Source organism: Oncorhynchus gorbuscha, linkage group LG09 (assembly GCF_021184085.1).
Source record: "Oncorhynchus gorbuscha isolate QuinsamMale2020 ecotype Even-year linkage group LG09, OgorEven_v1.0, whole genome shotgun sequence".
Taxonomy (NCBI): Eukaryota; Metazoa; Chordata; class Actinopteri; order Salmoniformes; family Salmonidae; genus Oncorhynchus; species Oncorhynchus gorbuscha.
The window spans coordinates 16,570,587-16,597,617 of record NC_060181.1 but is presented as its reverse complement, the minus strand read 5'-3'; the positions used below and the strand labels follow the sequence as shown (position 1 = coordinate 16,597,617).

Here is a 27,031-nt window from a genome sequence, read left to right as displayed (position 1 = left end):
AGACAGATACAGGCTGAGGGAGGAGAGAGGAGACAGATACAGGCTGAGGGAGGAGAGACAGATACAGGCTGAGGGACAGATACAGATGCACTATTGTAAAGTGACTGTTCCAGGCTGAGGGAGGAGAGAGGAGACAGATACAGGCTGAGGGAGGAGAGAGGAGACAGATACAGGCTGAGGGAGGAGAGAGGAGACAGATACAGGCTGAGGGAGGAGAGAGGAGACAGATACAGGCTGAGGGAGGAGAGAGGAGACAGATACAGGCAGATACAGGCTGAGGGAGGAGAGAGGAGACAGATACAGGCTGAGGGAGGAGAGAGGAGACAGATACAGGCTGAGGGAGGAGAGAGGAGACAGATACAGGCTGAGGGAGGAGAGAGGAGACAGATACAGGCTGAGGGAGGGAGAGAGACAGATACAGGCTGAGGGAGGAGAGAGGAGACAGATACAGGCTGAGGGGAGAGAGAGAGAGAGGAGAGACAGATACAGATACAGGCTGAGGGAGGAGAGAGGAGACAGATACAGGCTGAGGGAGGAGAGAGGAGACAGATACAGGCTGAGGGAGGAGAGAGGAGACAGATACAGGCTGAGGGAGGAGAGAGGAGACAGATACAGGCTGAGGGAGGAGAGAGGAGACAGATACAGGCTGAGGGAGGAGAGAGGAGACAGATACAGGCTGAGGGAGGAGAGAGGAGACAGATACAGGCTGAGGGAGGAGGAGAGGAGACAGATACAGGCTGAGGGAGGAGAGAGGAGACAGATACAGGCTGAGGGAGGAGAGAGGAGACAGATACAGGCTGAGGGAGGAGAGAGGAGACAGATACAGGCTGAGGGAGGAGAGAGGAGACAGATACAGGCTGAGGGAGGAGAGAGGAGACAGATACAGGCTGAGGGAGGAGAGAGGAGACAGATACAGGCTGAGGAGACAGATACAGGCTGAGGGCGGAGAGAGGAGACAGATACAGGCTGAGGGAGGAGAGAGGAGACAGATACAGGCTGAGGGAGGAGAGAGGAGACAGATACAGGCTTGAGGGAGGAGAGAGGAGACAGATACAGGCTGAGGGAGGAGAGAGGAGACAGATACAGGCTGAGGGAGGAGAGAGGAGACAGATACAGGCTTGAGGGAGGAGAGAGGAGACAGATACAGGCTGAGGGAGGAGAGAGGAGACAGATACAGGCTGAGGGAGGAGAGAGGAGACAGATACAGGCTGAGGGAGGAGAGAGGAGACAGATACAGGCTGAGGGAGGAGAGAGGAGACAGATACAGGCTGAGGGAGAGAGAGACAGAGACAGATACAGGCTGAGGGAGGAGAGAGGAGACAGATACAGGCTGAGGGCGGAGAGAGGAGACAGATACAGGCTGAGGGAGGAGAGAGGAGACAGATACAGGCTGAGGGAGGAGAGAGGAGACAGATACAGGCTGAGGGAGGAGAGAGGAGACAGATACAGGCTTGAGGGAGGAGAGAGGAGACAGATACAGGCTGAGGGCGCTGGCCAGGTTTTTGGTTAAAGTGGACAGCGTTGTCAGGACACAGGACAGGAGAAGAGGGAGGGTGACAGATGCCGTCTTATTTAATGAGCCTTCACCCGATTCCCCCACTTTCAATTTACGTGCTGTCCGATATTCCTACAATCCCCAAATAGATCCTCAAACACACATACAGAGGCGTGCACGCACACACACGTACGTCCCCCCTTCCCCCATGTCTTGCTGCTGGCAGGTTAATCCTTGGACCGTTTAATAATTAATTCATTAATGAATTTCCCTCCTTGAATTAGTACAGCTCGCCTGGTAGACCTGACGGGGTGCTGCTGTTGACCAGCTCTAGTACAGTAGAAAGAACACACACAGAGGTAGGTGTGTGTGTGTTTAGTCTGCTGGCCTGTCTTTGTGAGAGGGGAAGTGACATAAGCCAGCAGCCATGAAACACATCCTGTCAGCACGCCCCAATCACAGTACTGGGCTCTGCCAGACCTGACACACACACAACCACCCGGGAAGTCCACGCACACACCTTCCATAAGATAAGGAGACAACACACCCACACCACTCTGGTACATCCTCCCACCATATGTTGCCCCCTTCTCTGTATTTCTCCCCTGACAGAAGGCCTACATCTTACGAGTTCCATCCCAACTTTGCTATTTAGTGACTTCTCTCATGATGATCTTACCTTTTGTTGTGCAGAAAGTTCATAATATTATCTTGTGTATTTTATTCATCCTGTCCGTGTATTTTCTTCCTACTCTGCATAGTTGGGAAGGGCTCATAAGCAAGCATTCACATTAGTCTACACTCGTTGTATTCAGCGCATGTGAAAAATGCCATTTCATTTTGATTTGATCTCTATGCAACATGTGTGAGAGAACAAGATACAGCTAGAGGAGAACAGTCGGCAAGGAGATGTATTATAGAACACAATCCCTCCTTACCACAGCGGACCCAGGAAGAAAATCCCTAACACAGCGGACCCAGGAAGAAAATCCCTACCACAGCGGACCCAGGAAGAAAATCCCTAACACAGCGGACCCAGGAAGAAAATCCCTACCACAGCGGACCCCGGAAGAAAATCCCTAACACAGCGGACCCAGGAAGAAAATCCCTACCACAGCGGACCCCAGAAGCAGTCACCACCATAATACCAGTCACCCAGAAAACATCCGTCTATACAACATAGTTTCAGGATTCTTTTGAACTCACCATTAACAGATCAGACATTGTGAAGATGTAAAGGGGATGAATCCACTGAACTGGTTTAATCTCCTATGAAGTTCATTTTAGATGTTAAAATGCCCTCTACTGGGCTGATAACACAGTACATCTAGTGTGGCATCCAAAACCCAACTCGATATAACTACATACTCATACATACCTAAACACACACACGTATACATACACAATACCAGTCAAAAGTTTGGAGACACCTACTCATTCAATGTTTTTTTCCTTTATTTGGGACTATTTTCTACATTGTATAATAATAGTAAATACATCAAAGCTATGAAATAACACAGAATCACATAGTAACCAAAAACAAGTGTTAAACAACAACTGAAAGTAGCCACCCTTTGCCTTGAGGACAGCTTTGCACACTCGTAAAAGTTCACTTGTGGAATTTATTTCCTTATTGTGTTTGAGCCAATCAGTTGTGGTATACAGAAGATGGTATTTTACCAACTAGGGCTGAGTCCTAGTGGCAAGAATAGCTCAAACAAGCAAACAGAAACAACAGTCCATCATTACTTCAAGATATGGTCAATCCAGAAAATTAAGAACTTTGAAAGTTTCTTCAAGTGCAGTCGCAAAAACCATCAAACACTATGATGAAACTGGCTGTCATGAGGACCGCCACAGGAAATGGAAGACCCAGAGTTAGCTCTGCTGCAGAGGATAAGTTCATTAGTGTTAACAGCCTCAGAATTCCCAGCCCAAATAAATGCTTCACAGAGTTCAAGTAACAGACATCTCAACATCAACTGTTCAGAGGAGACTGTGAATCAGGCCTTCATGGTCGAATTTCTGCAAAGAAACCACTACTAAAAGGTCACCAACAAGAAGACGAGACTTTCTTGGGCCAAGAAATAAGAACAATGGACATTCAATCGGTGGATATCTGATGAGTCTAAATCTGAGATTTTTGGTTCCAACCACCGTGTCCTTGTGAGACACAGAGTAGGTGAACGGATGAGCTCTGCATGTGTGGTTCCCACCAGTGAAGCATGGAGGTGGTGGAGTGATTGTGCTTTGCTGGTGACACTGTCAGTGATTTATTTAGAATTCAAGGCACACTTAACCAGCATGGCTACCACAGCATTCTGCAGCGATACACCATCCCATCTGGTTGTACTTAGTGGGACTATTATTTGTTTTTCAACATGGCAATGACCCAACACACCTCCAGGCTGTGCAAGGGCTATATGACCAAGGAGAGTGGTGGAGTGCTGCATCAGATGACCTGGCCTCAATTCAATTCAAATCAAATTTATTTATTGAGATGGATATTGGGGATGAGCAAACAATGCAGGAGATTGTTAGGGATGAGTTGGACCGCAAAGTGAACGAAAAGCAGCCAACAAGTGCTCAGCATGTGGGAACTCATTTGAGACTGTTGGAAAAGCATTCCAGGTGAAGCTGGTTGAGAGAATACCAAGCGTGTGCAGAGCAGTCATCAAGGCAAAGGGTGGCTACTTTGAAGAATCCAAAATATATTTTGATTTGTTTAACTTTTTGGTTACTACGTGTCATTTCAGTTTGTCTTCACTACTATTCTACAATGTAGAAAATAATCAAAATTAAAATAAACTCCTTGAATGAGTAGGTGTATCCAAACTTTTGACTGGTACTGTATGATATACACACACATACACAGTATTTGGAAAGTATGGAGACCCCTTGACTATTTCCATATTTTGTTACATTACAGCTTTACTCTAAAATTAATGAAATCATTTTTTTACGCTCAATCTGCATACAATACCCCATAATGACAAAGCAAAAACAGGTTTTTAGAAATGTTTGCAAATGTATAAATAACAGAAATACCTTATTTACAGAAGTATTCAGATCCTACTGATGTAAATTAAATTGATTGGGCATGATTTGGAAAGGCACACCTGTCTATTTAAAAAGGTCCCACAGTTGCCAGTGTCAGACCAAAAACCAAGCCATGAGGTCGAAGGAATTGTCTGTATAGCCGAGACAGGATTGTACCGAGGAGTGGTAGGCCACACAAGCTCACAGAACTGGATCGCCGAGTGTTGAAGTGTGTAAAAACAGTCTGTCAGACAACATCTGCCCCAATGCATAGAACCACCTGTAAAGTTTGGTGGAGGAGGGATAGTGGTTGGGGCTAAGCCCGTTAGTTTCAGTGAAGAGAATTCTTAATGCTACAGCATTCAATCAAATTCTAGACGATACTGTGCAACCGTTTGGTGAACGCCCTTTCCTGTTTCAGCATGACAATGCTCCCGTGCACAAAACGAGGTCCATACAGAAGTGGTTTGTCGAGCTCAATGTGGAAGAACTTGACTGGCCTGCACAGAGCCCTGACCTCAACCACATCAAACACTTTAGGGATAAATTGTAACGCTGACTGCAAGCCAGGCCTAATCACCCAACATCAGTACCCGGCCTCACTAAGGCTCATGGCTAAATGGAAGCAAATCCCCGCAGCAATCTTCCAACTTCTAGTGGAAAGCCTTCCCAGAAGAGTGGAGGCTGTTTAGGCAACGAAGGGGGGGACCAACTCCATATTAATGCCCATGATTTTGTAATGAGATGTTTGACGAGCAGGTGTCCACATACCTTAGGTCATGTTGTGTATCTACAGAACTTAACATTGAAGGAAAGCCCATGGATCACTTGGCAGAGACAACAAAACAAAGCACATTTAAACAAAAATTACTTGCTGAACATTCCAGGATTTCACAAAGGACAGACGATGACACCGGCTCCAAAGTAAAACAATTATCAAGTTAGTTCTTCTTCAAAAAAAATATTTATTGATACTTGGAATACTCATTTAAAAATATTTTACATTTTTTTATTTTTTTATGAGCCTATACAACACAGTTTAATAGTGCAAATAAAACATTCATAATTTAAGAATCTTTCCCAGTATCATTGCAGGTTAAGTGATAGAAATCTCTCTTTTCCTCTTTTTTAGAAACAAGTTAGAGTTTAAGACTGAGATACTGCATTAAGACAATGCTACATTTTGGAGAAGAGACTTGCTCAAGTGCCTTGTTCACCAGCAACACCAGTCAGTCCACAATAGTGGGTGTATCAATATAATAACATATTCTTTAAGAAAATATATAGTTCAGACATTTTAAAAGACAGATAGGGAACACAGAATGCCAACGGAGAACCACGTAAAAAAAGGCCTTTCTACTCCGCCTCCTCATCTTCAGAGGTTTGAGAAGCACACCTGGAACAGCAGCAAACAGAGTCTTTGGGGCGGCTTCCCGGACAAAAACTACGCTTAGTCCTGAACTAAAAAGCACTTTCAATCATTTAGCATCATTTTGTGTGCAGGAGTAGGCTGAATATTTGTCTGGGAAACAGCCCCGTTGTGTATGTGTCAGGGCTCTGTGTGTTCCTGGTCACAAGAGGACTCTCTGCTGAAAAATCTTCTGTCCCTGATGGTTAGGCTTCCATCACAGTTTTCACAACTGCTGTCACAGGGTAGGGGGCTGGAGCTCTGGGGGACCCCAGTGTCATGGCTGTGGCCTAGACCTGATGATGTGGTGCTGGAGAGGCAGAGAGAATAGGATGAGAGCACTCAATGAGTAAAAGGTCAGAGGTCATGTGCCCATTTTGGCTTACACAATTTCTCCGTCAACAGTTCAGCAACGTTGTGCATTTATTCCATGGACAATCATCTCTGTTGTGAGTCAATCAACGGATGACATTGAAAAACCATCGCTCAATCCGTACATTTTCAACAAGAAATCACAACGTGCCTGTACGTTTACCTTTCACCGTTCGAGTCGCAGTAGTCCTTACGGCTCTTCTCTACGGGGAAGCGTGTGTGGTGGCAGTCACTACACATCTGGATGGCCTGGGCCACTGTGTAGCGTGTCTGGCCCGAGACACACGCCTCCATCTTGGTCACGCTGAGCTGGGATTGGAGGAAAAGGTGCACTCTGCTGTCAGACAGCAGCAGGGGGTCCTGGAGGACACTGATGAGAAAGATCTACCCAATTAATCATAAAGAACACAATAAAAACTATCAGTAGATACATACAACGATCGAGAACACCATATACAGTTAAAGTCAGAAGTTTACATACAGCTTAGCCAAATACATTTAATCCTAGTAAAAATGACCCGTCTTAGGATCACAAGTTTATTTTAAGAATGTGAAATGTCAGAATAATAGTAGAGAGAATTATTTATTTCATCACATTCTCAGTGGGTCAGAAGTTGCCATACACTCAATTAGTATTTGGTAGCATTGCCTTAAATTGTTTAACTTGGGTCAAACATTCAGGGAGCCTTGCACAAGCTTCCCACAATAAGTTGGGTGAATTTTGGCCCATTCCTCCCGACAGAGCTGGTGTAACTGGGTCAGGTTTGTAGGCCTCCTTGCTCGAACCTGCTTTTTCAGTTCTGCCCGCAAATGTTCTATAGGATTGAGGTCAGGGCTTTGTGATGGCCACTCCAATACCTTGACTTTGTCATCCTTAAGCCATTTTGCCACAACTTTGGAAGGATGCTTGGGGTCATTGTCCATCTGGAAGACCCATTTGCGACCAAGCTTTAACTTCCTGACTGATGTCTTGAGATGTTGCTTCAAAATATCCACAATTTTCCATCCACATGTAGCCATCTATTTTGTGAAGAGCACCAGTCCCTCCTACAGCAAAGCACCCACACAACATGCTGCCACCCTGTGCTTCATGATTGGTATGGTGTGCTTTGGCTTGCAAGCCTCCCACTTTTTCCTCCAAAACAAAATAATGGTCATTATGGCCAAACAGTTCTATTTTTCCAGAGGACATTTCTCCAAAAAGTTATATCCTTGTCCCCATGTGCAGTTGTGAACCGCAGTCTGGCTTTATTATGGCGGTTTTGGAGCAGTGGCTTCTTCCTTACTGAGCGGCGTTTCAGGTTATGTCGATATATGACCCGATTTACTGTGGATATAGATACCTTTGTACCTGTTTCTTCCAGCATCTTCACAAGGTCCTTTGCTGTTGTTCTGGGATTGATTTGCACTTTTCCCACCAAAGTATGTTCATCTCTAGGACACAGAACGAGTCACCTTCCTGAGCGGTATGATGGCTGCGTGGCCCCATGGTGTTATACTTGCGCACTATTGTTTGTACAGATAAACGTGGTACCTTCAGGCGTTTGGAAATTGCTCCCAAGGATGAACCAGACTTGTGGAGGTCTGAATCTTTTTTTCTGAAGTCTTGGCTGATTTCTTTATATTTTCCCATGATGTCAAGCAAAGAGGCACGGAGTTTGAAGGTAGGCCTTGAAATACATCCACAGGTACACCTCCAATTGACTGAAAATATGTAAATTAGCCTATCAGAAGCTTCTAAAGCCATGACATCATTTTCTGGAATTTTCCAAGCGGTGTAAAGGCACAGCCAACTTAGTGTATGTAAACTTCTGACCCACTGGAATTGTGATACAGTGAATGAATCTGTCTGCAAACAATTGTTAGACAAATTACAAAGTAGATGTCCTAACCAACTTGCCAAAACTATAGTTTGTTAACAAGAAATTTGTTGAGTGGTTGAAAAACGAGTTAATGACTCCATCCTAAGTGTATGTAACCTTCAACTGGAAGTCTTAGAGACATTACAACAGTGTGTGTTAGGAGGTTGAATTAATTGTTATTCTGAGCACTCTGGTACCCTATGCCAAAGCACTACAACAGGAGAATTTGATAAGGAGATTGTAGTCTTGTCATCTGATTGTCAGACAAAAGGGTTCCTGTAGGATACCCGCACACGACAGCGGATTGTCATTATCCCTACACTTACTTGTAGCCTGAAGTGATAAGTCTACTGGGGTCTGTGCGTGTCAGTCATCTCTGCCTTGGAGAAATGTCATTGTTTCTACCACAATGCCTTCAATAGCATATAAACCACCTGTTTAAGTCCATTTGTTTATAAGGCTGACTAGAAGAGTGTCTGCTAAATGACTTAAATGTAAATGTAAATGTAGAACTTGGCAATGTGGACAAAATTCCATATTGTGATAAATTGCCTGAATTGATGAAATAAATCAAATAGTACGTTTAAAATCCATTTTTATTCTAATTTAAAACTACTACTTTGGCAATTGTAGCCATCAATTGTCCCTTTAACCCATATCAGAAAATCTTCTAAATTTCAAACGTCACATTTCTCTAGTATAGGCTACTTATCGTAATGAAGGATATCAGCAAAATGCCGGCAATGAGTGGGTGGTCGGTATGGTCAGTGTCGATCATTTTGGGCTTATCGTTTCAGCTCTATGGCTGAGATGATAAATACCCACTGGTTGAACCAACGTGGAAGACAGTTGAACTGATGTTTGCGCCCAGTGGGTAATGTTGTAAAAGCCTACAGTTTTCTTGAAATGTTTTAATTACTGTGACAACGTATTGGACGGGCTTACTTTCACTCCTGGTCATCAGTACATAATGTTTTCTGTTTCAACGCGTTAAAAGTGTGGAGTGGAGGAAATTAACGAAGTAGCCACAAGATGGCGTTTGGTGCCATAAAACCATGGGTATAACTTTTATACAGGGCAAGTAGAGGGTATAACTTTTATACAGGGCAAGTAGAGGGTTTACAAAACAAAATGTCAAAATACCAACAACAATAAACTGAATTAATTAGCAGGTCTCAATTCCAAATAAATGGCTGCAGCAAATGTTTCCTAATGCACACCAGGGGATCTACATCACAGATTGATATGGACTGATACGGACTGATATGGACTGATTACTAGAGGTAGGAAAACATCTGGAAAACGGACTTTGGTTGCATCAGACCCACTGATGGTCTAGATTCTAACTCATCCCTTCAAGCCTTCTGAACATGCACAAACTGGTAGTCATTCACAAGGCTGAGGGTGAGAGGGGAACTGAGGAGAGGAATAGAAGAGGACACTAACGTCTCTAGAAACTCCTGTAGACCCTTCATCCGCTGGTTGACCTGATAGGAGTTGTTCAGACTGAAGAACGGATTCCAGGGAGGTAATTTGGGCAACTCTCTGGAAAGAGACAACACGTTGAACACCTTATTGGATGCACAAAACACTGTAAAAATAATAATAATAATAATAATGCTTTATAATAAACTCAAGTCATAAGTTTGGACTTCATACAGTGTGACTAGTCGACCCCTGGTAAGGATACAGTGCGACTAGTCGACCCCTGGTAAGGATACAGTGTGACTAGTCGACCCCTGGTAAGGATACAGTGCGACTAGTCGACCCCTGGTAAGGATACAGTGCGACTAGTCGACCCCTGGTAAGGATACAGTGCGACTAGTCGACCCCTGGTAAGGATACAGTGCGACTAGTCGACCCCTGGTAAGGATACAGTGCGACTAGTCGACCCCTGGTAAGGATACAGTGCGACTAGTCGACCCCTACAGGAGTACCCCAGTACAGTGCGACTAGTCGACCCCTGGTAAGGATACAGTGCGACTAGTCGACCCCTGGTAAGGATACAGTGCGACTAGTCGACCCCTGGTAAGGATACAGTGGGCCAGTGCCTACCCTGTGTATGAATCATTGCTTTAGGGGCGAACAAATGATGTGAAGAAGGCAATCAGTGAAGTATCCCAGGGTTATACGTACATGAGCATAGCGTTGTCCTGCAGACGCTGCCGGAGCCAAACAAACTCACTGTACTGCCTACGCACACAGGACGTCTTCTTCCTAAAACACATGCTATTGGTCTACACTCAGGAAGCAGGAAGAACAGACAGGAAGGAAGAGGTTGCCAGTAAATCTCCTCAGATTCCTCATTATATCAGAAGCTGAAGATAATGTTTAATGATGATAAGATGATCAAGCTGAGCGTGCCATGCAAGTACAGTACTCACATGTAAACAGATCTCGTAGTCGATGTGCGTGTGCCAGAAGTCATCTTTGTGGAACTGTGGATCCTGGACCCAAACACTGACAAACTCCTTCAAAAGCCCCCAAAACAAAGTGTTGTTCAGAGGTGAAGTGTGCTTCAGATAGAAACCACGCACATCCCTATCTATCTTTTTTTTTCATGAGGCCACAGGATAGGAAACCTTTCAGCAGAAATATCACCCAACCTCCTCAATCATCCACGAAAAAAACTAATATATAGGTCAAATTCACAAAATGAGATTGAGGCTTAATACGGAGAATGAATAAGATCACCAAAAGCTACAGCATGTGAAAGTTTTTGTTCCAGACCAGCATCAAAATACTAACCAAGAATATTAGCTCTGGTTAAATAACATAAGCTCTCCGGGAGCAGGATTAGTGACTACTGCTGTAATAGATTAATGACAGACGGATTGATCACGCACCTGTTTCATTAGACTGTCAATCCTGTCCATTGTAGAATGGAATCTGAGGGGGCAGAGACAATTGGGAAACAGTGAGGCAAGAATGAGATTATAACATGTTGTGTTTTTGTCTAGGAACCAGTGTCTCTATGCAGTTATACGAGTCAGTTATACGAGTCAGTTATATGACACGAAGGGGTTCTTTCTCACAGAAAAACAGATGCACTCAGCAATGTTTAGTCAAACAGTCAAAGTAGACTGTTCTCAACCCAAGATGCACAAAAGAGCACAGGGAGCATATTTTGGCAAAACAGCAAACCTCAACTGCTTAGAGAAGAACAACCTCAACTGCTTAGAGAAGAACAACCTCAACTGCTTAGAGAAGAACAACCTCAACTGCTTAGAGAAGAACAACCTCAACTGCTTAGAGAAGAACAACCTCAACTGCTTAGAGAAGAACAACCTCAACTGCTTAGAGAAGAACAACCTCAACTGCTTAGAGAGGAACAACCTCAACTGCGTGAGCGCTCTAACAACACAAGCCATTGTAAAAAAAAAAAGTAAAAATGTCCTAGGAAGTGGATTTGCTACGAGAAGAGAAATCTGCTTTATCCATAAACAGCTTACCCACTCCGTGATAAAACTGCACAACACAGCCCTGTACACAATACAAAGCCTAGGTAAACATGTGGCAAGCTGCAAAAGAGTAAAGCTACAAGGTATACAGGACTAGGGTAAACACCGACAAATTCCATTCATATAAGTTGAAATACTGGAGAGTCGAGCCCAAATCACGGGCGCTGGACAGAGTGGATTTCAGTTGTAACAAAAGGCACTTTTATTGAGTTAAAAGATATCTTGTCCCGCAGTTTTACGTGCACGGATCTAGTTCATATAACTCTGTAAGGAGTCAGGTGAAAAAGAGACTTAGACATTGGTCACAGCAGATTCTATGCATGGAATATGTAGGTGGAGTCTTGTTGTGTTGGTCTTCTGACTGGTCCCGAAAGGGTTGGAGGCGGACCTGCTCTTGCCAGAGCAGGAGCCTCATTGATGCACATCAGAGTCTTCTTGTTCTAAGCACCCGACCAGTAGAGGGGGGAGTAAGGTGTGTGTGTTCATTCAAGAAGTTATTTGTGTGTCAGGAAATCTGATACAGGAGAGCAGAGGGTGTCAGTTTTATGGCTGGGTGTATGTGTTCTTGCGATGGAAGATCTTTGTTTCCTGGGGTGGTGAGACAACAAAGCTGAGGGGATAGTGTTAGGGGGGTAGTTTTATTGCTGGCTGTGTGAGCTAGTTCCTGTTTTAGCAGGGGTATGTAAGAAGACTTGAGTCAGGCGGATTAGCTTAGCGCTGTATAATATATGAGCTATGTGTATGAATATTTATATAACATTAACTACAATAGGTGGCTAATAGGTTCATGTCAGCTAGCTAGTTACATATAAATATGATAGACAGGCATCCAATATTTGTTTTCAAACGTTAGCTTGATCTGCTAAAAACAATGTTAGCTACCTAGCTAGTGAACAGATTCAGTCCCAAAGAGAGAAATGGGATAATAAAAAAACACAACTGCAGCAGAATATCCAATGGTATACCACCTGAGTATAATGAAGTACGTCCTGGTCTAATTGAGAGGTTTCCTAACCTCGGTTACAGAGACCCGTGAAAGCTGTTACACTCTGTCCTGGAGAGACTAAAGGGTCGCTCTCCAATGGGTTATATATGCTATTGGTTTACTGTTACAGTTGGTTGTAGGACTACGAAAATACTGTTAAAAGTATCAATGCATAGACGTAGAAAATGCATGGCCAACCTTGCTCCCAGAGATCTAGCTGCTGGTTTCTGTTCCGGCCCAACCCTGACATTCTTCTTCTTATTTGTATTAGACACTATTCAATCATCTTGTTTTGGAATAAGATGAACGTCTAAACACACAAAACCATGACCTTTGTTGGGATAGGACAACAGTAGTTCATATCTCAGGGTGGGTGACATCACCCACACCATGGCTACTAGGGCTTGGCTTCACTTTGTCTATCCTTGACTGCTCACATCCTATCCGCCCACCTGTATTGGAGGAGAAGGTACAAGGTCCCTCCCCTCTGATCTTCTCCAATGGGTTTTTTAGAAGGAGAGGAAGGATGATTTGAGAAAGAGCCTAGCACTCACCTGTCAACTAGCTCACGTGCTACACATTCAGCCCTCTGCTAAACCCACTGACCTCCTCAGCAGCCAGCAGAGCCAACTGTGTGAACTAAGTCAATCTAGCACCCATATAATTCATTTTAAAAGGCATTCATTCTGCTAAACTGACTCGGATCACACCGTCGGCAGGTGAGTTCTACTGTCGGTGGCGTAGGAGGTGAAAGGGGTGTGACTGTAGCAGAGGTAAGCTGCAGCTGAGTTCTACTGTCGGTGGCGTAGGAGGTGAAAGGGGTGTGACTGTAGCAGAGGTAAGCTGCAGCTGAGTTCTACTGTCGGTGGCGTAGGAGGTGAAAGGGGTGTGACTGTAGCAGAGGTAAGCTGCAGGTGAGTTCTGCTGTCGGTGGCGTAGGAGGTGAAAGGGGTGTGACTGTAGCAGAGGTAAGCTGCAGCTGAGTTCTACTGTCGGTGGCGTAGGAGGTGAAAGGGGTGTGACTGTAGCAGAGGTAAGCTGCAGCTGAGTTCTACTGTCGGTGGCGTAGGAGGTGAAAGGGGTGTGACTGTAGCAGAGGTAAGCTGCAGCTGAGTTCTACTGTCGGTGGCGTAGGAGGTGAAAGGGGTGTGACTGTAGCAGAGGTAAGCTGCAGGTGAGTTCTACTGTCGGTGGCGTAGGAGGTGAAAGGGGTGTGACTGTAGCAGAGGTAAGCTGCAGGTGAGTTCTAGTAGCCTCCGATGTCATCCCCCCCGAGACTTAGTGTCTCCGGTCTGTCATGACCATCTACAGTATATTTGAATACCGTAAGCATCTCAGCTGCGGGAGGATCTCCTCCTGCGATTTTGTGCTTCAAAATTTGCTTCATTTTACAGTCTTACTTCTACAGTGGTTGGCATGGTAGCGACAAGTGTCATTGGATTAGGGTTTGCACCATACAGGGATGGAACACATACATTACAGGGCTACTCTGCAGTCCACGTAAAAGTGACACACCCTGGAGAGTGACCACAGTGACATCTCTCTCTTGCCTCCACTATCCGTGCTCTACCCTTTCAGTTACAGTGGATGCGAGAGGATTTATGGCATGCATGCCCAATTTAGACATACAGTATGATTGGATTATATTGGCCTAGTGGGCATGCCCAATTTAGACATACAGTATGATTGGATTAGCATTGGCCTAGTGGGCATGCCCAATTTAGACATACAGTATGATTGGATTAGCATTGGCCTAGTGGGCATGCCCAATTTAGACATACAGTATGATTGGATTAGCATTGGCCTAGTGGGCATGCCCAATTTAGACATACAGTATGATTGGATTAGCATTGGCCTAGTGGGCATGCCCAATTTAGACATACAGTATGATTGGATTAGTATTGGCCTAGTGGGCATGCCCAATTTAGACATACAGTATGATTGGATTAGTATTGGCCTAGTGGGCATGCCCAATTTAGACATACAGTATGATTGGATTAGTATTGGCCTAGTGGGCATGCCCAATGAATAGGGATGAAACTGTTATCGGTTTTACGATAAACCACAATAAAATTCCTGATGATTATTATTACCGTTTCAAATTATCATTAAAACTGTGTTTGATTACCACGGTTTGAAAAACTCACGGTAAATACTGTCCAGCATCAACCAAAGTTAGACTGTTGCTGACGCAGGCGCAGCATGCAATGTGGGTTTTGTTTTGGGTGAAAAAACATGGCGGAAGGCAGTGACAGCGCTCTGGAGATTTTTCGGCCTTCGAAGAGGACCACATTTGAAGTGTGGTCGTATTTTGGGTTTTACAAGAGTGCTGAGGGAAACGTAAATCGAAGATGGTCACCCTGTCTGCAGAATATGCTAAATAAAAATAAATAAAACATTTTATTTTTATTTTTGAATATTATTTAAATCGCTGCGAAAAGGGGCAAACCCTTCAAATCTCTTGAGTCATCTTCGTGACCACCACCCACTACTTTATAGCGTATGCAAGGGAAGTTAACTTTTAGCTCAATGCATGATGTGGGGACTTCGGAATGTGGGAAAATGTCATGGTTTGTCTAACTTGCTAATAGCTTGTCTATAATGTAAACTGAAGCTTTCAGTGTTACCTACTGTTGTAAAAACACAACATGTTGTTCTGCTGCTGTATGTGTCGTGTCTGCAGACTCGATTCACCCATTGCACACGATAACACGTTCTGTAGTTTACTCACACAACCAACATATATTGTTCAATTAAAATTCAGCCGATGTTGACTTGGTTGTAAAAGTGTTCCAACAGGAGACTCCTGTACAAGACTCCTATATTTATGTCAATTGTTGGGCTCATTGCAATTACTATCACTGTCTTCTTTAAGACACATTTGTAGTATTTATGTAAATTGTGCATGGGGTTATTGCATATACTCAAGTACAACACAGAACATAGACTGTGTGTGTGTGTGAATAATAATGTAACACTCAAAATAATAATACATTTACTATTCCCTTGTTTAGAATGGGAGTGCAGCAGGCAAACCTAGTGATGCTACTGGTCCCTTGTTTAGAATGGGATTGCAGCAGGCAAACCTAGTGATGCTACTGGTCCCTTGTTTAGAATGGGATTGCAGCAGGCAAACCTAGTGATGCTACTGGTCCCTTGTTTAGAATGGGATTGCAGCAGGCAAACCTAGTGATGCTACTGGTCCCTTGTTTAGAATGAGATTGCAGCAGGCAAACCTAGTGATGCTACTGGTCCCTTGTTTAGAATGGGATTGCAGCAGGCAAACCTAGTGATGCTACTGGTCCCTTGTTTAGAATGGAATTGCAGCAGGCAAACCTAGTGATGCTACTGGTCCCTTGTTTAGAATGAGAGTGCAGCAGGCAAACCTAGTCATGCTACTGGTCCCTCGTCATTGGACACTGTGCTATCTAACCTCCAAACGAGCTTCAATGCCATACAACACTCCTTCCGTGGCCTCCAACTGCTCTTAAACGCCAGTAAAACCAAAATGCATGCTTTTCAACCGTTCGCTGCCTGCCCCCGTCGCTGTTGCAAATGAGAACTTGATCTCAACTAGCCTACCTGGTTAAATAAAGGAGAAAAAAAAGAAAAAAAAATCTACAGTTGTGACATACGCTGAGCAAGCATTTAAAAGGCAGGCTGCTTACGCACGCACATCAAAACATGCTCAAGACCTCACTGTAGCCCTTTCCTATTACATTGCAAAATACATGATGCCATTTCATATTGTTGAGAGGCCTGGCTTTCTGAGGCTAATGAAGGTTGCCGTGCCTCACTACAAAGTGCCATCACAAACATTATTTTCCAAGACTGAAATCCCAAATCTGTACAACCAGGTTAAAGCTGATGTTGGAAAAAGTTTGGCTCAAAGCACATGGTTTGCTGCAACTACTGACCTCTGGAGTAGTCAACCCTACATCACCTTCATTATCCACTACCTCACCCCAGACTGGCAACTAGAATCAAACTGCCTGGAAACACAGTTCTTCCCAGAAGATCAGTCGGCTCACAACATCAGTTGTTTTGAGAATATGCTGGAAGAGTGGTGGTGGGGGGGGGGGTCGACAATGCAACAAACATGATCAAGGCTTTTGAAGGGTTCTGTGGCTTGGGTGCTTTGGCCGTAATTTTAAGCAGGCCATCTCAAGGGCTTTGAAAATTCAGAGAGTTGACACAGCAGTCAAGGCCTGCAATCATCTGGCCCAAGGCTTCTCGTGGAGCTGGAAGAGAAAGAGAGAATTGAGAGAAAAGCAAGCTGCCCTCAAGATGCCACAGAAGGCTCTGATCCATGATGATGTGGTAACCCGATGGGGATCTAAACACAAGAGTCTTGAGTGTTTCCTCAGCCAACAGCAGCCAGTCTGTGTGACACTGGCTGGAGAAAGAGAAACATGGCATCTGATGCCCAAGGATGCCGACATAAGTGTCATGGGAGCAACTGTGCCAGATCCTTGAATCTCTGAAGCAAGTGCATCTGCAAACTTTCTCAGAGACACGAGTGACACCGTCTGCCATCAAGCCTGTCCTGGACCACATCACCCATGCTGTTCTGGTGGAAAAGGATACGGAGCCATCCCTGACCAGGGAGATGATACAGAGCCATCCCTGACCAGGGAGAGGAAAAGGATACGGAGCCATCCCTGACCAGGGAGATGATACAGAGCCATCCCTGACCAGGGAGATGATACGGAGCCATCCCTGACCAGGGAGAGGATACGGAGCCATCCCTGACCAGGGAGAGGATACGGAGCCATCCCTGACCAGGGAGATGATACGGCGCCGTCCCTGACCAGGGAGATGATACGGAGCCATCCCTGACCAGGGAGAGGATACGGCGCCATCCCTGACCAGGGAGAGGATACGGCGCCATCCCTGACCAGGGAGAGGATACGGCGCCATCCCTGACCAGGGAGAGGATACGGCGCCGTCCCTGACCAGGGAGAGGATACGGCGCCGTCCCTGACCAGGGAGAGGATACGGCGCCGTCCCTGACCAGGGAGAGGATACGGCGCCGTCCCTGACCAGGGAGAGGATACGGAGCCGTCCCTGACCAGGGAGAGGATACGGAGCCGTCCCTGACCAGGGAGAGGAAAAGGATACGGAGCCACCCCTGACCAGAGAGAGGAAAAGGATACGGAGCCACCCCTGACCAGGGAGAGGAAAAGGATACGGAGCCACCCCTGACCAGGGAGATGATACGGAGCCATCCCTGACCAGGGAGTTGAAAAGGATACGGAGCCATCCCTGACCAGGGAGATGATATGGAGCCATCCCTGACCAGGGAGAGGAAAAGGATACGGAGCCATCCCTGACCAGGGAGATGATACGGAGCCATCCCTGACTAGGGAGAGGAAAAGGATACAGAGCCATCCCTGACCAGGGAGATGATACGGAGCCATCCCTGACCAGGTAGAGGAAAAGGATACGGAGCCATCCCTGACCAGGTAGATGATACGGAGCCATCCCTGACTAGGGAGATGAAAAGGATACGGAGCCATCCCTGACCAGGTAGATGATACGGAGCCATCCCTGACTAGGGAGATGAAAAGGATACGGAGCCATCCCTGACCAGGGAGAGGAAAAGGATACGGAGCCATCCCTGACCAGGGAGAGGAAAAGGATACGGATCCATCCCTGACCAGGGAGAGGAAAAGGATACGGAGCCATCCCTGACCAGGGAGAGGAAAAGGATACGGATCCATCCCTGACCAGGGAGAGGAAAAGGATACGGATCCATCCCTGACCAGGGAGAGGAAAAGGATACGGAGCCATCCCTGACCAGGGAGAGGAAAAGGATACGGAGCCATCCCTGACCAGGGAGAGGAAAAGGATACGGAGCCATCCCTGACCAGGGAGATGATACGGAGCCATCCCTGACTAGGGAGATGAAAAGGATATGGAGCCATCCCTGACCAGGGAGATGATACGGAGCCATCCCTGACTAGGGAGATGAAAAGGATATGGAGCCATCCCTGACCAGGGAGATGATACGGAGCCATCCCTGACTAGGGAGATGAAAAGGATATGGAGCCATCCCTGACTAGGGAGATGAAAAGGATATGGAGCCATCCCTGACCAGGGAGATGATACGGAGCCATCCCTGACTAGGGAGATGAAAAGGATAGGGAGCCATCCCTGACCAGGGAGAGGAAAAGGATATGGAGCCATCCCTGACCAGGGAGAGGAAAAGGATACGGAGCCACCCCTGACCAGGGAGAGGAAAAGGATATGGAGCCATCCCTGACCAGGGAGAGGAAAAGGATACGGAGCCATCCCTGACCAGGGAGAGGAAAAGGATATGGAGCCATCCCTGACCAGGGAGAGGAAAAGGATATGGAGCCATCCCTGACCAGGGAGAGGAAAAGGATACGGAGCCATCCCTGACCAGGGAGAGGAAAAGGATATGGAGCCATCCCTGACCAGGGAGAGGAAAAGGATATGGAGCCATCCCTGACCAGGGAGAGGAAAAGGATACGGAGCCACCCCTGACCAGGGAGAGGAAAAGTGTAATGAGAGAAGACCTTAACAACAGATACACAGAGAAAGCAAAGAGTCATGCACATGGCTTGTTTCATTGACCCCCGCTTCAAAAGGAGCTTTTTAGATGAGCCTGAGGCTGCAAAAGTTGACACTGACAGCTGTGTCCAGGAGGCCTTGAAGCTGACAGCTGTGTCCAGGAGGCCTTGAAGCTGACAGCTGTGTCCAGGAGGCCTTGAAGCTGACAGCTGTGTCCAGGAGGCCTTGAAGCTGACAGCTGTGTCCAGGAGGCCTTGAAGCTGACAGCTGTGTCCAGGAGGCCTTGAAGCTGACAGCTGTGTCCAGGAGGCCTTGAAGCTGACAGCTGTGTCCAGGAGGCCTTGAAGCTGACAGCTGTGTCCAAGAGGCCTTGAAGCTGACAGCTGTGTCCAGGAGGTCTTGAAGCTGACAGCTGTGTCCAGGAGGCCTTGAAGCTGACAGCTGTGTCCAGGAGGCCTTGAAGCTGGCAGCTGTGTCCAGGAGGCCTTGAAGCTGGCAGCTGTACAAGTCAGGGAAGAACCACAAAGCACCAGCAGCACCTCCACCACCAACACTCCCACAGCGGCATCGGAGGGGAAAGGCCTGGCTGGGTTGCTGAGAAAGATCACCTCTCTGCTGCCTTGTTGACAGAGTGAAAGAAGAGATCAAGGTCTACCTGTCTCTGCCACACATTCCAGCAGAACAGGATCCACTGGTGTGGTGGATGGGCCATGCATCAGAGCTGCCTCAGCAGTACAGGATCCACTGGTGTGGTGGATGGGCCATGCATCAGAGCTGCCTCAGCAGTACAGGATCCACTGGTGTGGTGGAGGGCCATGCATCAGAGCTGCCTCAGCAGTACAGGATCCACTGGTGTGGTGGATGGGCCATGCATCAGAGCTGCCTCAGCAGTACAGGATCCACTGGTGTGGTGGAGGGCCATGCATCAGAGCTGCCTCAGCTGAACAGGATCCACTGGTGTGGTGGAGGGGCCATGCATCAGAGCTGCCTCACCTTGCCAGGAAGCTTTGGTGTATCCTAGCAACCAGTGTGCCATCAGAGAGTGTTCAGTGCCAGCAGGCACATTGTCTCCCCACGCAGATCACTACTTAAACCGGACAAAGTAAATATGCTGACATTTTACATTTCAATCTCAAGTGAACAAAGACATTACAGATGGTTGTGTTGTTCTTACATGCACATGGGATGTGTTTACAGATGGTTGTATTGTTCTTACATGCACATGGGATGTGTTTACAGATGGTTGTATTGTTCTTACATGCACATGGGATGTGTTTACAGATGGTTGTATTGTTCTTACATGCACATGGGATGTGTTTACAGATGGTTGTGTTGTTCTTACATGCACATGGGATGTGTTTACAGATGGTTGTATTGTTCTTACATGCACATGGGATGTGTTTACAGATGGTTGTATTGTTCTTACATGCACATGGGATGTGTTTACAGATGGTTGTGTTGTTCTTACATGCACATGGGATGTGTTTACAGATGGTTGTATTGTTCTTACATGCACATGGGATGTGTTTACAGATGGTTGTATTGTTCTTACATGCACATGGGATGTGTTTACAGATGGTTGTATTGTTCTTACATGCACATGGGATGTGTTTACAGATGGTTGTATTGTTCTTACATGCACATGGGATGTGTTTACAGATGGTTGTGTTGTTCTTACATGCACATGGGATGTGTTTACAGATGGTTGTATTGTTCTTACATGCACATGGGATGTGTTTACAGATGGTTGTATTGTTCTTACATGCACATGGGATGTGTTTACAGATGGTTGTATTGTTCTTACATGCACATGGGATGTGTTTACAGATGGTTGTGTTGTTCTTACATGCACATGGGATGTGTTTACAGATGGTTGTATTGTTCTTACATGCACATGGGATGTGTTTACAGATGGTTGTATTGTTCTTACATGCACATGGGATGTGTTTACAGATGGTTGTATTGTTCTTACATGCACATGGGATGTGTTTACAGATGGTTGTATTGTTCTTACATGCACATGGGATGTGTTTACAGATGGTTGTATTGTTCTTACATTCACATTGCTTTACTTGTGTTGCTTTTATTTGCACATTTGATTTGCTTACTTACAGTTGTGTTCATTAAAACCTGCACTAGGGAAACATTTACCTCATGGCCACATGGTGCAATCTTTAACATTACTGTTATTATTTGAATGTTTATCCACACAAAAAGTGCATAGTGCTGCTAATTTTAGTTGTTTATTGGTTTCAATATAAAACTTGGTGAAATGGTTTCAGTTTAAAAAAAAAGTAAAATCCTGTCTCGGAGTTCTTCAGACAATTGCTTCGACATCATGGCTTGGTTTTCGCTCTGACATGCACTGTCGACTGTGGGACCTTCTATAGACAGGTTGTGTGCCTTTCCAAATCATGTCCAATCACTTGACTTGACCACAGATGGACTCCCGTCTCAAAGATGATCAACTGGAGGCACCTGAGCTAAATTTAGAGTGTCATAGCAAATGGTCTGAATATTTATGTACATTTTTAATACATTTGCAAAAATTTCTAAAACCTGTTTTTGCTTTGTCATTATTGAGTATTGTGTGTAGGTTGATATTTTTTTCTTCTATTTAATCCATTTTAGAATAAGGCTGTCACATAACAAAATGTGGAAAAAGGGAAGGTCTGAATACTCCAAGTGCACCGTATACACAAAAGTATGTGGACACCCCTTCGAATTAGTGGATTCGGCTATTTCAACCACTGTATAGTGTATCATAGAATGCCTCCTTTCCAACAAGGGAGTTTGTCAAATTTCTGCCCTGCTAGAGCTGCTCCGGTCAACTGTAAGTGTCGTTATTGTAAAGTGGAAACGTCTAGGAGCAACACCGGCTCAGCCGCGAAGTGGTAGGCCACACAAGCTCACAGAACAGGATCGCAGAGTGCTGAAGCACGTAAAAATCTGTCGAACGCCATCTGCCCCAATGCATTTTGCCAACTGTAAAGTTTGGTGGAGGAATAATGGTCTGGGGCTGTTATTCCATGTGAAGGGAATTCTTAACGCGATAGCATACAATGACATTCTAGACAATTCTGTGCTTCCAACTTTGTGGAAAGCCCTTTCCTGTTTCAGCATGACAATGTTCCCTTGCACAAAATGAAGTCCATACAGAAATGGTTTGTCGAGATCAGTGTGGAAGAACTTGACTGGCCTGCGCAAAGCACTGACCTCAACCCCAACGAACATTTGAATGAATTGGAACACAGACTACGAACCAGGCCTAATCTCCCAACCTCACGAATGCTCGTGGCTAAATGGAAGCAATTCCTGCAGCTAGCTGACTTATGTAAACAATGTGGCTGTCAAACATTGGAATCGTATGCTCGCTACATTTAGTTTAGTTATATTTTTGGCTGTCGTGTTAGAAATTCATCTAGCTGGCTAACAAGGTAAGCTGATTTCTCTCTACCTTTACATCATGCCAGCTAGCTCTGTGGTTACTTGCTGTGCTAGCCAAATGTAACACCACCAGAGCAAAGAGGATAATTAAACAGGAAATGAACTGTCTGATTATGTTGTTTAGTGGATCTGGTAGCAACAAGTCAATGTTTTTTTTATAACTATTTTCTTCTGTTTTAGTTTTTTGGGGATCAAGAAACACGAACTTGTGATTGCTAGCCAACTAGCTAGCTATAAGTGCTGGATGTGTACTGGTGAACCTCTTGGTTGCGTGTGTATTATAGAACGTGCTATTGTTTTGACAATTGAAAGGGTCTATTAAAGACAGACCATTGAAGTAGAACTGGGCAAAAGACATGCTACAATAGGCAAATGTTAATTGGACATCAATGGATATTGGTTTGTTGAGAAAATAAATCAAGAACTGCTAAAACATTTCCCACTTCTAATGAAATAACACTGAACATATGAATTAATAATGAGATTTATAGAACCTGGGAGACTATTTCTTTATCCATGTGGCCCCGGGCCCTAGGGGACATCTGTTTTTGGAGAGCCAATCTTTCAGGGTACAGTGGAGACTCATTTTTCCTTACAACAAGAGCTATTCACATTTCAGAGAGACTCATGTTTCCTCCACTCACTGCCACTTCCAAGAACTGAGGACAGGGATAATTAACCTACTCAAGCAGAGCCCTGTGCAGAGAGTCTAATGCCAACCTCTCACCAGAAAAGGCTATCAACTAACCCAATCCTACTAAACATCACATGATATTATTCGTGCCACTATTGGCCAGTTAACAGCACCACAGATCATCTAATTTACTGAGATTGAGTTAAACTCCCTATGCATGGCTAACTTTGCACAGCATGACTGACTGATAACATGTAGATATGCATCAACAAATCTGACAAATCAGTTATATGCCACAGAATTGAATACATTGCGTATAATTCTATGGTAACCTATTAATAATAATCCAATAGTCATTGTACCAGGAATGCAGAGCTGTGTCTGCAGTTTGAAGTGACTCAAATCAACAACAACAAAAATTGCATATACAATATTCATTTTCTTCCCCCTGCAGTCTGATATGCCAAGCCACATTTCAAACTCCCTTCGTTGGTGGTTTGAAGTCAGACAAATCTTATTCCTGCCCATGCGACTTGGTCAAATCTGATTGACTTGCCCTCAACTGTTTTTTAGACTTATTTGGCATATCTTGATAATTACTCTGTTGGCAGTTTTCCAAGAAAATGTGGTAGCTAACGCGCTTGTTATTTGTTTAAAAAACAAATTAGTGAATGTGCTAGAAAACTAAACAGCCATCTAGCTGCTGTGGCTAGCTAAAAAAAGGCCTTGTTTTGAAAGAAAGATCATCTCATCCTTTGAGGCTTTAAGTGTTCTTACACTTTGATTTTAAACATTCAAAGCCACTGGGAAATGTCCATGGCAGACTTTGTTGTCACCTTATCTTGCTACATATTTGAGTGATAGGCAGCATGAGCACCACCAATCCGGCTACACCACCGTGCACACACCTGTCGTTACTATGACAACTAGTGTAGCCATGTCAGCAAATGACTGCCATCTAAAAACACACACACACACACACACCCGATTTGGTTACTTGCTGTTTGGACAGTCAGTATTCCAAAACGGATTTTAAAAAACAAAACTGATTTGAGCATTAAGGCAGTGTGAACAATGCTTGATAGCATCAAGCAGCTTAGGGCTGTTTACAACCAGAGTTCAATCAAAATAGAAAAAATGTTTCTAGGATGTGCAAATTAAAGTATAAATTACGGGAAATCCACCATAACGGAATTACGACTCCGATTTTTCACTTTAAAATGTATGCCAACCAAAAAAACATTGATTTCAAAGTTTAACAATTCATGCAACTTTATGCACAATGACTGCTTTGAACAATTTACACAGTAAAAAAAAACGTACTGGAAAAAATACAGATGCAAAGTTTGGTAACAGAATTACGGTAAAAATCTCCCTCAATTCTCCCTGTATATGCAGTTCTTCCTGTAAATGTGTTTTTGTAAAAATGTCGCTAGACATTGTTAAAAGTAGTCTGATTTGTTCAACCTTGAAATTAATGGTTTTTGGAATTGCCCTTATACAACTACTTGAACAACATCCTAATGTTTGAAAAGAGACAGCCTTTCTTCATTATGTTGAGTTATATTTTACAGTTACAAAAATGTATTTGTTGCGAGTTTTAATAATGCGAGTTTGCTTGGAAGCAATTGGCGAAAGTGTGACAGACAGGTATGTTCGCCTGCAATAAGGTTCAATTCTGCACATAGATAGGCTAAGCAGCAATAACATAAATCATGCTGCAAATTCTGTTGAATTACAAAACAACTGAGAAATTGTGATTGCCTTCGAGGTAGCCTAAATTTGATTGGCATTTGAACCGTTGCAAACGCACGAGCCACACATTTGAAACACACCAATTGGATAACTTCTCACCAAATGAAAAGCATGCTTATCTCTGGTAATATAGCACTACGCTTCTTACCCTTTCTTCTTGCCCTTCAGCTGGCAATTCGTTCGATAGGACTTGGTGCCGCTGGGGCGGACTTGATTTATTCGCTGCTTGCTCTGTTCACGGTTAAACCGACTGTAGTTGTTGTCTGAAGAACTTGAGGATGACGCGCCCGCTCTGTTCCTTCATTTTGCTCGTGCACGTTCCTGGTCTGAAATCAGGGAGTATTTTAACCAAAACTTCAGTGCACAACAACGCATTTAAAAACAAATCAAACAATCCTTTGACTGAGCTACAGGAGAGGATACATCTCTCTTTGCTGAATAAGGCAGTACGTAGCCTCACACCGGAAATCCATCCAGCACATTGGGGGCGACGAAATAAGGGAGCCCATTCATTTTCAATGAAGGGAAACAAAGTTGGCTGGGAAGCAAAGTGGGCGGGGGCCGTGACCAGGTTAGGACCAACATTTGAAAGCCTAATTTTTGTTCAATACATACATCGTGTACTCCGCGACATCGCCGTGCTATTGCCGAATCGTAGCTCACTATAGCTTCCAGTCCCGCATTTAGCCGGCGGCAGGTAACCTAGTGGTCAGAGCTGTTGGACCAGTAAACGAAAGGTTTCTAGATCAAATCCCCGAGCTGACGAGGTACAAATCTGTTGTTCTGCCCCTGAACAAGGCAGTTAACCTACTGTTCCAGGGCCATCATTGTAAATAAGAATTTGTTCTTAACTGACTTGCCTGTTTAAATAAATAAAAAATAGACTCCTAGCACTATGTAGCCTGCTTCCTAGCACCAAGATGAGGGCAAAGCAAGCTTAGCTATCTGCATTGATTGAATTTGGCCTTTACTATTGTAGCACATAGAAACGCATTGAATAACACGTTCTGAAATGTAAAAAATAAATCATGAGGAATAAGGTTTTGAAGTGTCTGTCCTATATCTAGGATATATAAGAAAGTTCAGGAAATAAATATATTTTTTGGCACACAAATGGTCCTGGGTTACCTTCAGATGAGTGGGGTCGTAGAGCAGAACGGTGTGAGAGTGGGGTCATAGTTACTAGGCAAAAGCTTTCGGACGCTACGTAAGTTTTTGTGAGAAGACCGACGGGAATGCCGGCATCTGCGGATGTTCTGGATTGAGACGCAGCCCATGCAGACGTCTCTATTTTAAACTGACGGATTTTGATGGACATTTTTTGTATTATGTTCATTAGATTGACGCATGCGTGCATCAATAGACTCTTAAGTATTTTAAGGACAACTTCCTTATTATGATAATGACTTATCAACCATCATATGCAGAAACAAAGAAGAAGAAAATGGATGGATGGATGAGAGCAAATCCCTTAATATGCTTCTGTCATGTCTTTTCAGATCAGTGCAGTTGAAGAAAAGGAGTCAAGGAGAGGAGCCAGGAAGAGGAAGACACTTAAGTCTATAGAGGCTTCTTAGGACAACCACTGGACTTGGACATAACAGACCATGTTGATTCTTATCCATATAACTTCATCTATGGCTGTCCTTACAAACCTAGAAGAGTATGATGCACTAAATGTGATGGTAGAATACAAAGTGCTGCCAAAGACAATTACATTGATACAGCTGGGATTATCAATAAATCCTAAATATCCTGTGAGCAACCAGTTGGTCAAAAGTCAAAATATCCATGACACACAATCAGATTTAGGTTGTTATAGGAGTTTTTCAATCTTTATTTATACGTTTTCACCTTCATCGTGTTTTGTGGGTTAACCCTATAGCTGATCAAAGGTTGTGCAATAGATGTAGGTCAACATATAAGCATCTACTACTGTAGGATTTCTACATCTCTGGTTTGTCAGCTACTGTCTAGTTCTAGACCTAGGCTCTGTCCCAAATGGACCATATCCCCTATGAAGTGCACTACTTTTG

The 27,031-nt window shown here is 44.6% G+C and overlaps 1 protein-coding gene across 2 annotated transcripts; it reads right to left on the bottom strand.

Annotated features, from left to right (window-relative positions):
* Window positions 1-5,480: 5,480 nt before the first annotated feature.
* Window positions 5,481-25,746, bottom strand: LOC124042700 (sorting nexin-10A-like). 2 transcript variants are annotated; one of them, XM_046360790.1, is made up of 8 exons: window positions 25,611-25,746; window positions 25,144-25,321; window positions 11,023-11,065; window positions 10,561-10,647; window positions 10,313-10,413; window positions 9,623-9,721; window positions 6,478-6,684; window positions 5,481-6,252 (listed from the first exon to the last, which is right to left on the bottom strand). In XM_046360790.1, the coding sequence occupies exons 3-8, from the start codon at window positions 11,050-11,052 to the stop codon at window positions 6,084-6,086; spliced, it is 693 nt and encodes a 230-aa protein (XP_046216746.1). In that variant the 5' UTR covers window positions 11,053-11,065; window positions 25,144-25,321; window positions 25,611-25,746; the 3' UTR covers window positions 5,481-6,083. The 2 variants fall into 2 exon arrangements, with proteins under 2 accessions (XP_046216746.1, XP_046216744.1); XM_046360788.1 differs by lacking the exon at window positions 25,611-25,746 and having other exon boundaries at window positions 25,144-25,502.
* Window positions 25,747-27,031: the final 1,285 nt, after the last annotated feature.

Coding starts and splice junctions, on each gene's coding strand:
- LOC124042700 (XM_046360790.1), bottom strand. CDS start 11,052: ATGGACAGGATTGACAGTCTAATGAAACAG. Junction 10,414..10,560: donor ACTACGAGATCTGTTTACAT/GTGAGTACTGTA, acceptor TCCTGAGTGTAG/ACCAATAGCATGTGTTTTAG. Junction 9,722..10,312: donor CAGGACAACGCTATGCTCAT/GTACGTATAACC, acceptor GTCTCTTTCCAG/AGAGTTGCCCAAATTACCTC.